Source organism: Hylobates moloch, unplaced genomic scaffold, assembly GCF_009828535.3.
Source record: "Hylobates moloch isolate HMO894 unplaced genomic scaffold, HMol_V3 SCAFFOLD_16, whole genome shotgun sequence".
Classification (NCBI taxonomy): Eukaryota; Metazoa; Chordata; class Mammalia; order Primates; family Hylobatidae; genus Hylobates; species Hylobates moloch.
In genome coordinates, this window is record NW_026652291.1 from 55457114 (window position 1) to 55470961 (window position 13848).

General features: G+C 42.7%; 1 protein-coding gene across 2 annotated transcripts in view; it reads left to right on the forward strand.

Annotated features, from left to right (window-relative positions):
* Nucleotides 1-1344: 1344 nt before the first annotated feature.
* SOS2 (SOS Ras/Rho guanine nucleotide exchange factor 2) overlaps nt 1345-13848 on the forward strand; it is a 114709-nt gene continuing 102205 nt past the window's right edge. The window contains exon 1 of one of the 2 annotated variants that reach the window (XM_058429940.1): nt 1345-1502. Coding sequence is in view for 1 of the 2 variants with exons in the window: in XM_032179211.2 (XP_032035102.1) it covers nt 1986-2072 (87 nt within the window). In the remaining variant the exon portion in view is untranslated. Of the gene's footprint in view, nt 1503-1529; nt 2073-13848 lie in introns of those variants that run through there. The other variant, XM_032179211.2, reaches the window with a different exon arrangement.

Genomic DNA, 13848 nt, shown 5'->3' on the forward strand with positions numbered 1-13848 from the left:
TGGCTCACGCCTGTAATCCCAGCACTTTGGGAGGCCGGGGCGGGCGGATCACGACGTCAGGAGGTCGAGACCATCCTGGCTAACACGGTGAAACCCCGTCTCTACTAAAAATACAAAAAAATTAGCCGGGCGAGGTGGCGGGCGCCTGTAGTCCCAGCTACTCGGGAGGCTGAGGCAGGAGAATGGCGTGAACCCCGGGGGGCGGAGCCTGCAGTGAGCCGAGATCGCGCCACTGCACTCCAGCCTGGGTGAAAGAGCGAGACTCCTTCTCAAAAAAAAAAAAAAAAAAAAAAAAAAAAAAAAAAAAAAAAAAAAAAAAAGAAAGAAAAATAATCTTATTTTCCAACCCTGCCATTCTGATTTTGCCCAAATGAGAAAGTGGTGCATGTTTTGGGGAGAATAATTGCTCAGCTACTGATGCCGGAACTGAATTGTAGTACTGACTTATTTTTTGTACCCTGTTCGTCTTTTCCCTTTCTCACTGCTGGTGGCTAGGGACAGGGAGTAAAATATCTTCTTTACAACCTGTTAAAAGTAATGTGTTCAGCCTCTTTAGTGGGATGAAATTTGTGGTAATGATAAAGTTACCAGAGCCTATGCCTCTTTGAATTGAAAAGCTTGTCGGGATCTTTTCCGGGTTGCTAAGGAGTGTGTCCTAGACGCCAATCCAGGTTTTGTAGGACCTGAAACCTACACAATTTGGATGACACGATTAAGAAAACAATTCGAAAATATCTTTTGAAAGTTTTGTAAAAACGATATGATTTTCTGAAAGCACAGGGGCCCGTGCAAGTGAAGGACGTTTCAATTCAAGCTTGATCAACGTCACTGTCATCTGCCCCTTCTGACCCTACCACCAGGCTAAGGGCTTTCCACGCCTCATCTCTCGGTCCCCACACCATCACCCTAAGAAATAGTTACTATATCTCCTAACGATATACTATATATAGTACATACTTTGTATAAACATACAGTACTCATGAAAACAAGCCGCGTAGAGCACAAATACGTTAAATATCCTGTCCAGCCCAAATGCCCCTTTCTCTCCACGTCCCTATACAGCCTCCCACGACGGTAGTCCTGGGGCTCCAGGCGCCACAAGAGTGGCACCGAATCCGGACTGTCTTAAGCAGGTCGAGAGAAGGGAGCATATGGGTAAAAAGCAGTCAAACTGGAGAGTCTGGAGCGGCCCCCCGCAGAGTCTCGAGAAAGGCGGACTCCCCAGAGGCCCCAGGCCCCGCACCCCCGCGCCGGGCTGGCGCCTCCGCCTGCTCCGCGGCGCGCATGCTCCGTGTTAGGCCTCTCGGGCTACTCGGGATAATGAGCGCCGGGCCGAGGGGGCGGGCCGAGCCTCGGCTGCTGGGACCCAGGGCTCGGCGGCGACCCCAAGGCACTCTGCGTGGCTGCTAAAGAGGCAGCAGCGGCGGCCAGCGCTGTGCGCGCCATAGCGAGGCTCGCTCGCCCGACGCGCACTCCGGGTCGGTCACCAGAGCTCTGTGGAGGTGACTCGAGTGGGCCGGGACGGGCGGCGCTGTCGGCTGGGAGGGCGGGGAGGAGGCGATGAGGAGACGAGCAGCCGCCGCCGCCGCTGCTCACCGCCCGCCGCGGCCGTAGCGGGAGTCGGGGCGGGGCTGGGCCAGCTGTACCCCTGCCGGGCCGCGAACCCAGACAAAGGAGGAGGAGCCGCCCCAGAAGCGGGCCAGCGCCGCCGGGAAAGGAGGTCGCCGCCGGGGGTCGCCCGGGCTCGCGAGTCGCCGCGCTTCGTCTGCGGGCGCTGCGGGAGGCGAGGGCCGCCTCGGCGGAGGAAGCCGACTCCGGGGTCTCCGCCCGCCCGCCGGCGCCGCCTCCGAGCCGCCTCGGCCGTATCCTCGGCCCGGGCGGGAGGCGGCGGCCGCCGGCGAGGCGAGGCGGCCCGCGCCCTGCCTGTCAGGCCACCGGCCCGGCCCGCGGGCTGCCCCCGATGCGGAGGCTCTGTCGCCGGGGCCATGCAGCCGGCGCCGCAGCCTTACGAGTTCTTCAGCGAGGAGAACAGTCCGAAATGGCGGGGACTGTTGGTCTCGGCCCTGCGGAAGGTCAGTGCTAGGGCCGAGGTGGCCGGCGGGTGGCCCGTGGCCCCCTGAGCTTCTAACGGGGAGCAGCTCGTCCCTCCCACAGGACTCGAGTCCCCGGGGCCGAGCTGTTTCTTGTTGGCTGGCGATGGGGGGCTCACAATTGCCTGTTGCATTCTGAAGGACGTTTCTCAAGTTTTTTTTTTTTTTTTGCCTGGTCCCGGAAGGAAGGTTTTGTTATGATCATAAAACTGGATTTCATGTTGCAGTCATTTCGTCAGGCAACTTCCGCCGTTGACCAATTTGTTGTCCTTAGGCTGGAATCGGGCAAGAGAAAGTCCCGCTGGTATTTAGACAGTTTCTAAAACAAAAGCACATTTTCAGGCCGGGTAATTACTTTTAATTAAGTTCTTTGGGAGTGTTCCCCCTAGGCGGTTTGCTTGTCAAGGGTATCCACTTATGAGGCAATGGTTTTTTGTAATATGGATGTTTCACATATGTGAAATGTCAGTGAGTCATAATATTCTTATTCATTTTACAGTTCTCAAGGTAAATTTAAAGCGCCTTCCCACTTCCTGCAAACGGTGTCGTACCTGTTTACAAGAGATTATCCTTAGAAAATTTGTGTCTTCATGACCAAATTGCGATTTAGGACTTGAAATCATTTTAAGGAACAAAAAAGGGGCAACTCCTGCAAATCAGTCTTTCACGTTTGGGTGCATTGCTAGGGTGCATCTTTCCTGTAGATGGTGGCAGTCTTCCTCTGTGAATTTAGGTAGTAATCATAACGATCATTTTTATAATAAATCCTTTTGTAAGATCAAGACATTTAAAGACTGTGAATAGGTGCGTGATCAGCTGTCATGCCTGCTGAGCAGGAGCTTTCTTTGCCATTAATGCAGACTTAATCTCTTCTGCCTGTTGTGCAAAATAACCAAGAATACATTCTAAAATAATAAGGAAAAAATAAAGATTAATTTGAAAGTATACTTGGAAAATATATCCTCAGACATTAAATTTCTATAAATGAAAGGAAGTAGTGTATTTTAAAGTTAAAGACATTTTCCTCATGCGATGAGAGTTGCAGATTTTCCATTATTTTCATAATTCTTACAAGGAAGTATTGCTTTCCTCAGGGCAAACACCAAGTCGTATCTTTTTAAAGAACCTGGCAGAAATGACTAGTGGCAGCTAGACAGTTATTCCATTGGTATACCAAGTGCTAAAGTATTAGGTTGACCTTACTTCCATGTGCAGCCCAATTCTGTAAGGAGAGGGAAAGAAATGAAAAGTGTGGTGAGTGGTGATAATGAACTCTGGCCTGAATTAAAAGCAAAGGGGGAAATGCCTAGATAGTAATTAGCCCTTTGACCACAGGCAAGTGTTAGTGCAATTATCAGGTAGGCCTATATTGTTGGCAATATGACGCAGGTATATACTCATTTATAACTTTCTGGTAGCAAACAGTATTTGAGTGTGTGTTGCATAACTTGTTCAATAGGTGGCTTTGATTCTAATAATCCTTTATGTCCAGAAACAGATTTATGTTTTCTTTTTCTTCAAATAGAGACAGGGTTATGCTATGTTGCCCAGGCTGGTCTTGAACTTCTGGCCTCAAGCAGTCCGCCCACCTCTGCCTTCCAAACTGTTGGGATTACAGACATGAGCCACCTCGCACCAGACCCAGATTTTTTTTCTTTCTTTTTTTTTAATTTATTTTTTATTTTTTTTTTGAGACGGAGTCTCGCTTCGTCACCCAGGCTGGAGTGCAGTGGCGCAATCTCGGCTCACTGCAAGCTCCGCCTCCCGGGTTCACGCCATTCTCCTGCCTCAGCCTCTCCGAGTAGCTGGGACTACAGGCGCCCGCCACCACGCCCGGCTAATTTTTTTTGTATTTTTAGTAGAGACGGGGTTTCACCGTGGTCTCGATCTCCTGACCTCGTGATCCGCCCGCCTTGGCCTCCCAAAGTGCTGGGATTACAAGCGTGAGCCACCGCGCCCGGCCTCTTTCTTTTTTTTCTTTTTTTTTTCAAGTTAGGCTGGAGACAAAGCCAAGATTAGCATCCAATCCTAGTCCATTGCTTTGGTGCTATTACTTTTCATTTATACATTGTGCTTGTTTTCCTGGAACTCAGGTGCCTTGTAGATACTATGTTATATTCCACAGTTCTAGTATGTTCTTTACGAAATAAATACATCTAAGAAAATTCGGTCTTTTGAGGTGAATTCAGAAAACATTTTCTATTAACTTACTGTTATGATAGAATTGAAGTACATTCGTATGGAAAATTTTTTTATATTTTTGGAAAAATTTTGGTAAAAGTAATTAAGATTATGTCCACTTTTGTGGTATTTAGGACATTGCAACTTGTAGGTCTGTAGTGCCTGCTAAGAGCTGTAGCTCTTAGGGAGCTGAAGGTTCACTCTTTCTTTGCAGGAAGTTTTAAATTCTGGTATGTGTCAGCCACCTTGCCTTTGTAAAATGAGAATTTCTACCATTTTGGGGGAGTCTCTGTCTTCACATTCAGAGCATCTAGAACTTGGCATCCTTCCTCTAGCTGACCAGATAGTTACAAAGACAACTAGGATTTGATTGGAATATATCTCTCCTTCAATTGGTGTTACCATTGTACATGTGGTGTATTCTAGCTTCATTAATTCACTTAACCATTGTTGAACACATTTTAGGTACTTGGCATGATGCGGGATCCTAAGAATACAAAGTTAAAGTCCCCTCCAAAGGTGTATACCATCTAAACCAAAAATTCTAAAATTTGAGGTTTTGGTTTATGTAAATGACAGGTTCTGAGCTCAGAGTTCAGTAAGGGATATTTGTGTGTCTGTGAAAGCAGCAAGGTAGCTTACTTGGCTCTGTCAGTTTAGTCCACTTGGACATCTTGGTGGAACCTCCAAAACTATTAGAATGTAATTTTCAGAAAGATAAAGTCATCACTTCCATACAAATGTAAATGAACATGTATCAATGATTTTGATTCAGCCCATTACTTAATGAGGGAACTAGTAAGATGTTAAAGTCACTGAATATGAAAATTTGAGGAGGTATTTATAGGCAATTTAATAAGGGAATATTAAGACTGTTGGGTTACATACAGAATTAGTTAATATCCTACAAGAAACATAAAAGAGTAGGCTTTGGGTTATCTTTTCCTCTGGCTAAAAATTACTAGCATCTCAGTGGGCGTGGTGGCTCACGCCTGTAATCCAGCACTCTGGGAAGCGGTGGCTGAGGCTGGTGGATCACCTGAGGTTAGGAGTTCGTGATCAGCCTGGCCAACATGGTGAAACCCCGTCTCTACTAAAAAATACCAAAAATTAGCTGGGCGTGGTGGTGTGTGCCTGTAATCCCAGCTACTCAGGAGGCTGAGGCAGGAGAATCACTTGAACCTGCTAGGTGGAGGTTGCAGTGAGCCGAGATTGCACCACTGCACTCCATCCTGGGTGACAGAGCGAGACTCCATCTCAAAAAAAAAAAAATTACTTGCATCTCTATCTACCAAAAAGCTGTAACTTAATCTTATAGATATGTAAAATAGCTCAGTCAGTAGAAATTAATAAAAGATTCAAGCATAGCACTGTACTGAAACACACCCAGTATTCTCTTTTGCTTATTTTCCATTTTTGGCTACTTTTTATGAAAACTGGATATCTATATCTATATCCATGTATATATCCATATATACCCGTATATAGATCCATATATATATATATATATATATATATATATGTATGTATGTGACAAAGTCACCATTGTCAACATTGAAAATGCAAGGGATCTTTAAAAAACCAAACTCAAGTATTCATTGCATTGCATAGAAACACAGAGATGGTCTGGGCGCAGTGGCTCATGCCTGTAATCCCATTTGGGAGGCCAAGGTGGGCGGATCACCTGAGGTCAGGAGATCGAGACCATGCTGGCTAACACAGTGAAACTCCGTCTCTACTAAAAATACAAAAAAAAAAAAAAAAAAATTAGCAGGACATGGTGGCGGGCACCTGTAGTCCCAGCTACTCGGGAGGCTGAGGCCAGAGAATGGCATGAACCCAGGAGGCGGAGCTTGCAGTGAGCCGAGATCGCGTCACTGCACTCCAGTCTGGGCGACAGAGTGAGACTCTGTCTCAAAAAAAAAAAAAAAAAAATTAGCCGTGTGGTGGTGCATGCCTGTGATCCCAGCTACTCGGGAGGCTGAGGCAGAGAATCACTTGAACCTGGGAGACAAAGGTTATAGTGGGCCAAGATCGCACCACTGCACTCCAGCCCGGGTGACAGAGCAAGACTGTCTCAAAAAAAAAAAAAAGAAAGAAGAAAGAAAAAGAAACACAGAGATAGACAAATAGATTTATGGAAAAATAATTTTGGAAATAGAAATGTGTTCTTTAGCTTTTTGCCTGTTCTTTAACTTTTAAAAGAGAACCTCACCTAGAGCATTTAAAAACATAGCTACAAAGCAGAGTGAAATGACACTACTAATGGATAATGCATGGATTGTTAACATTACTGCTAAATTATATATCTTCCCTAAAAGAGCCTAGAACATAATCGCCTTCACCACTGCTCCCCAAGATCATTGTTACTTGGGGAAAAAAGAGCATGGTGTATATTTGTAAATGCAGTTCATTACCTGTGTCTTTGAAATGCCCTGGTACTATATGCATGTGTTATTTGATTGTATGTTGAGATAAATCAGCATTCTTCATTTGGGAAATATGCCTCAAAATCATTTTATCAGATTTTACAGTCCCTGATATTTATTTTGTAGATGTCTTTTCTGTAAGGTGTTTTTCACCAGGCTAGCCATAGAGAACAATATGGCTGTTTTCTTGCCAGCTGTAGTTATAAATGTCACAGAAAGCTAGAAAGAATTGGTTGAATTACTTTGTTCCTGAGTCCAATTAGATTCAGGTTAAATATCGACCTCCCCACCCCGTGACAATTTGCTCTTAGATATCTAAAAGGCAAGAGGTGTGAGAGAATGTGTGGGTTAATTAATAGCAGTCTAGGGCAAGGAAAAAGAACGGTAGGGGCTTTGACTTAAAAATGGTTTTGTGAAATTCTACTGAGACCCTAGTGTTTCTGCGTTTGTACAAATGTCTCTTGGAAGTTTGTTTTAGAAGATAGGACTGGATCTTTCCTGAGGCCCACAAGAAAAGTACAGGGTGATCTGAGAAAATATAACTGGTGTCATTGATATATGAGAGTCAAAGAAGACTGAGCAAGCAACATTTGTGATTCTTTCTGGATGATATATTCAAATATAGTAATATTACTGTCCCCAGGCTGGTCTTGAACTCCTGAGCTCAAGCGATCCTCCCACCTTGGCCTCCAAAAATGCTGGATTACAGGTGTGAGCTACCTCGCCTGGCTGCAGACACTGTTCTTGATAGGGAAGATGTAGCAAAATAAAGCTTGTGTTCTAAATGGCTGTGGCAGAGAGACAGACAATAAGGAAGTAAACAGTTATCTGAAAGATCAGTAGAATTAACCAAAAAACAAAAAAAGCAGGGGGGAAAGGATTTGAGGCTGAAGGGAAAGTAAGAACATTATTTGTTTCTTTGTTTGTTTGTATTAAATAGGTCTCAGATTCTGAATTTAATGACTTATTTTAAAAAACAAGAAGAATAAGTAGATGAAGCTAGTATGATAGACTGTAGGTACACTGAGTTAAGGTCTCTGCTTGAGAATAGGAAGTCCTGTTGGGTTCTCATTTACATAGCAAAGTAATTAGATTAACTTGATCAGAATTGCTTTTTGAAAAGATTACTTCAATTCAAAGCCAAAAACTAATAAGAGATCCTGTGATTTTTGTGACATGAGGCCTGTTCTGGAATTCCTAAAGCCACTGAATATAACAGTAGAACTCGAGGGAGTCATTTGGAATTATTCCAAACTAATAATGACCCAAACTGACCCGAAGAGTTCAGCCAGAACTAGATGAGCGGTAGGAATGTACTTTAACTTGCTGTACTTGGCTCCCTGTCAGCCATGATTAAGTAGCCTTCTATTTTCGGTTTAATTTTGGTATGGTATATTTGGAGCAATAATATTCCATTAAAGTGTTTTATGCTGAGTATTCAAAGCATTACCTGTGTTACCACATGACATAAATGAAGTATATGTCTTTTATATTAACCATGGACTCTCTTTCAAGGGAGCAGTAGTTTGATTATATCCTGCATATTTGAATCAAAAGGAATTTTAATGTAACTAGTGGATTTAGCATTATCTCATGCTAAAAATTAACAACCAAAAATTATTTTCTTCCACGGGCCAGGTGGAGTAGCTCATGCCTATACTTTGGGAGGCTGAGATGGGAGGATTGCTTGAGGCCAGGAGTTCAAGACCAACCTGGCCAACTTAGCGAGACCCCATGTCCATAAAAAGTTATTTTCTTCTTTTACATAAAAATATATGCTAGTACAAAGTTTTTTCAAATGGATAAAGTATTACACACTTCAATTTTAACATGTAGAAGTGAAGCAAAAAGATGAAAATAATACCAAGATCTAGATATAAGGAGTAGTATTAGCTCTTCTAAGTAAAGTTTTCTGTACTCCAGTTTTCTTCTTCATTAGGTCATTTTGTAAACTCAAACACTATTTCTCTCTCTCTCTCTCTTTTTTTTTTTTTTTGACAGAGTTTTGCTCTGCTACACAGGCTGGAGTACAGTGGCATGATCATAGCTCACTGCAGGCTCCAACTCCTGGGCTCAAATGATCCTTCCACTATAGCCTCCTGAGTAGCTGGGACTACAGGCATGTGCCACTACACCCAGCTAATTTTTTTATTTTTTTGTGGAAACAAGGTCTTGGTATGTCCCCCGGCTGGTCTCAAATTCCTGGACTCAAGTGATCCTCTAGCCTTGGCCTCCCAAAGTTCTGGGATTACAGGAGTGAGCCACCTGCCTGCCAAAAACGACTTCTTACATACAAAGTATATTATAGTTCTTTCTTAATTGACCTATTTAGCAGCATTTGACAGTTGATCTCTTTCTCTTTTTGAAATCCTTTCTTCATTTGGCTTCCAGAAGAAGCCAAGCTTTCAGGGTTTTTTTTTTCTCTGAATGTTCCTTCTAGTTCCCCTTTCCTTGATTCCTCCTCATCTTCCTGACCACATCCTTCTGACCTCCCCAGAGCCCATTTATATATATGTGTGTGTGTGTGTGTGTGTGTGTATATATATATATATATTTTTTTTTTTTTTTCCCAAGACGGAGTCTTGCTTCGTCACCCAGGCTGGAGTGCAGTGGTGCGATCTTGGCTCAATGCAACCTCTGCCTCCCAGGCTCAAGCAATTCTCCTGCCTCAGCCTCCCGAGTAGCTGGGATTACAGGCGCGCACCACCACGTCTGGTTAATATATTTTTTTGTATTTTTAGTAGAAACGGGGTTTCACCATGTTGGCCAGGCTGGCCTCGAACTCCTGACCTTGTGATCTGCCCGCCTCAGCCTCCCAAGTGTTGGGATTACAGGCGTGAGCCGCTGCGCCTGGCCATTTTTTAGACTTCTATTTCTATTTACACATACTCCCTTGGAGATGTCATCCTGCCTCATTGCTTCACATATAATCTAAATCTGATAATTACCAAATTTACATTTCTGGCTCAGACCTCTTTCTTAAACATGGATGTTCAACTCTTTTTTTGAGACAGGTTCTCACTCTGTCACCCAGGATGGAGTGCAGTGGCAAGATCACAGCTCACTACAGCCTTAACCTCCTGGGCTCAAGTGATTCTCCCACCTCACCCCCCTGCTGCCCCCATATAGCTGGGACTACAGCTGTGTGCCACCACACCCAGCTAATTTTTTGTTTGTTTTTGATGGAGTCTCACTTTTTTGCCAGGCCGGAGTGCAGTGGTGCAATCTCAGCTCACTGCAACCTCCATCTCTCAGGTTCAAGCGATTCTCCTGCCTCAGCCTCCCGAGTAGCTGGGACTACAGGCGTGCGCCACCACAGCCAACTAATTTTTTTGTATTTTTAGTAGAGACGGGGTTTCACCATGTTGGCCAGGATGGTCTCAATCTCTTGACCTCGTCATCCACCCACCCCGGCCTCCCAAAGTACTGGGATTACAGGGATGAGCCACCATGCCCAGGCCCAATTTTTAAAAAACTTTTTGTAGAGACAGGGTCTTACTATGTTGCATAAACTGGTCTCCAGCTCCTGGGCCCAAGCATTCCTCCTGCCTCAGCCTCCAAAGTGTTTGAGTTACAGGCATGAAGCACTACGCCTGTCCAACTTTTTACTTGATATTTCCACATAGGCATCTCAACCAACACTGAGTCCTTTTCTTTCCCCGCAGACTTGTTCCTTTTGTAGTGGTTCACATATCAATAAATGGCTACTCCATCCTTCCGGTTGCTCAGACTAAAAATCTTAAGTTATTCTTAAATATTGTCTTTTTTTATACCACACATCTAATTTGTCAGCACATCCTTTTAGCTCTACTTCAGACTATAACTATGTTTAGTTACCGTTTTATACTTTTTGACTTTTACCACCTGGAACCAAGTTGTCATCACCAGTCTCCTGGAATATTGAAGTATCTTTTCAACTAGTCTCTGCTCATCTACTCTTGCCCTATTTAGTTTTTTTCCCCCCCAAAACAAAGAGATAAGTGAGATCATTTCACTCCTTTATTCAAAACCCTCTCAGTGCTTCTCAGAATAAAAGTCAAAAAAGTCCTCCCAAAGGTTTACTAGGCCCTCTGCAGTCTAGGGCTGCCCCACCTCCTGCTTTTACCTCTCTGACCTCTGTAATATTGTCCCTTGTTTGTTCTGCTTCTGCCCCATACTGGCTTTCTTGTTTCTATAACATAGACATGTTTTAGTCTTAGGACATTTGTACTTGATGAATTTTCTACCTGAAACAGCTTTCTCTCAGATAATCATGTGGCTGGCCCTTTTACCTCCTTTAGGTTTTTATAGTCAAACATCATTTTCTTGGAGAGATTTTCTCTTACAGCCTATCTAAAACTGCTACATCCTCCTGCTTCCCAAACAGTCCCACATCAGTGTTCACAGTATTTTTTCCCATAAACCCGTATCTCCAATATAAATGATATATCCAGTCCTCAAGCCAGAAACCTAATCATCATTCTTCCCCTCTTTCTTATGCCAGACTAACATCTATTCATCACTGAATCTACTTGATTCTTTCTCCTAAATTAGGAGTTTTTTTTAACTTTTTTTGCTGTGTACCCCCAAAAGAATTTTGAAAAACTTGCACATTTTTATGCTGACATCTAGAAATTTTCATTTTACATTTAAATAGTTGCAGTAGATGTATAATTTCATATGTGTTATAAATACTGATGTTTTAAGGAAAAACAGTTCCATCAGTCTTTTAAATATGCTGAATGGAATTTAAGTACCAAAATAATTTGATATCCACCATCATCTTTTAAAAATACACATGAAAAGTGTGTCTTTAAAAGTTGGAAATTTTACATTGTCCTTTTTTTCTCTGTGAACTTTTTTCATTATATTTCCCCTACATAATTCTAATATAATATTTTTAGATTTAAGTCTTTAATCCCACTTATTTATGCTTCTTTACACCAACAAAAAAGTCTACATATTGAATTTAAAAAGATTTTCCCCACAACCGTAAAGCTTTAAAACTTGTCTTTTGAACTGAATTATTATTATTATTATTATTATTATTAAAGTCTCATTCTGTCACCCAGGCTGGAGTACAGTGGCATGATCATGGCTCACTGCAGCTTCAACCTCCCAGGCTCAAGCAATCCTCCCATTTCAGCCTCCTGAGTAGCTAGGACTGCAGGCAAATGCCACCACACTTGGCTAATTTTTAAAAAATCTTAAAGATGCTTTCTTTTTATTTTCATGGGCTTGTCCCCTCAGGAGGATGTATTTTTCGACAGTAGGCTAGAGGATGGAAGAGGCAAGATACTTAAATGAAAATATTTGTAATCGTCTCTTTGTTTAGTGTCCTAGGATTCATTTATCGCACTTCAGAGCAACACGTATACTCTAGAGAATTTCAAGATAAGTGAGAGATCTGCCTTTCTTAGTAAAATGAGAGGGCAACTGTGAAAAGAGAGGTGTAAAAGGAGACCCTGCTTTACTCACTGTGTGCAGGCACCTTGTCAGGCAGATCTTCTTTAGGAAAAAGTACGTATGGCTGTTTAGAAAGTATCCTGACAGACGTGGGTGTTTGGCTCAGGGACTTATTAAGCATAAGTGAATGAAACAAATTTATTAGTGATCTTTTCCCAGTTCACGGGGGAAAAAAGGCAATTTTTTTCAATTTTATTTTTCTTCCATAAATTAGAAAAAAAATATTTGTTGTCTGCTGCAATATACTTGCTAGTGAGTAGTGAAAGATTGTAGAATAAGTGAACGAGTGGTAATGGAGGTTTTAAAGGGAAAATGGCTTTTAATACTTTTTGGGTTTTTTCTTACAAACATGTTCCTGTAGTTTGATTTTAAGTTTTAAAGTCATTACTAGCATTGTCCCTGCTGTGATAGAATATGAGTCTTAAAATTTCATGTTCTGCAAAGAACACTGATTTCCAAATGATCTGCCACTGGAACAAGTTGGGAACCATTTATCTAGCCTGTACTGTCTTGGATTTACAGGCAGATGGCCTGCCTTTATGGGAAGGTGCTTCTAGGTCATATGCCATTCAAAGAAAACTTTGTTGACAAAAATTTTTGCTTCAGCTAATCTTTTTTACGTATTTGATTATATTATGGTAAGCTCTCACCTAATATTAAGTAGAAATAGCTTCTTGGCCTGTACTTATTTGCATTTTAAATAAACTTAACATTGTGAAAGCCTGCTGAAAGTACCTAATTAAGAGCATAGACTCTGAGAAGTATTAGTAGACAGTGGGAGGAATAGAGAAACATAAGAGAGGGAATTCCTTCATTTATAATGTTGTATGAGAACCAGGTCTCCAGATACATATCCAGTGAAACGAAAACAAATTTTATGGAGTTTAAAATTTTTTCCAGTACCCAGATAATTTCAGTGAGGCCAAGAGATCTGTTTGCTGCTGTGAATCTATTTAACAAGTATTTACTGAGTGCTTTCTTTATGCAGGGTCTGTTCTTTTTTTTTTTTTTTTTTTTGAGACAGAGTCTTGCTCTGTTGCCCAGGCCGGAGTGCAGTGGTGCTATCTTGGCTCACTGCAAGCTCCGCCTCCTGGGTTCACACCATTCTCCTTCCTCAGCCTCCTTAGTAGCTGGAACTACAGGTGACTGCCACCACTCCCAGCTAATTTTTTGTTTTGTATTTTTAGTAAAGATGGGGTTTCACCATGTTAGCCAGGATGGTCTCGATCTCCTGACCTCGTGATCTGCCTGCCTTGGCCTTCCAAAGTGCTGGGATTACAGGTGTGAGCCACCGTACCCGGCCCAATGCAGGGTCTGTTCTTTTAATGACATACTAGATTACCTGTATGCTAAGAATACAGGTGTAGGGAAATAGGAGGAGGAGACCAAAAACAAGAAATGGGAGCTAGTGTGGTAGTGCCCACCTGTAGTCCCAGTCACAAGGGAGGCTGAGGTGGAAAGATCATGAGCCCAGGAGTTCGAGGCTTAACAGTGAGTGGTGATCACACCACTGTACTCCAGCCTGGGTGACAGAGCAAGATTCAGTCTCCACACCTCTCCCTTGCCCCCCAAAAAACAAACGAGAAGTGGTTCCTGATCTTAATGAGTTTAGAGTATACAACTGTGGTTTCAATTCTTGATTATACACTTTGATTAGAAAAATGTTGCTTTAGAATATTATATTTTAGAATTATTTTTTAAAA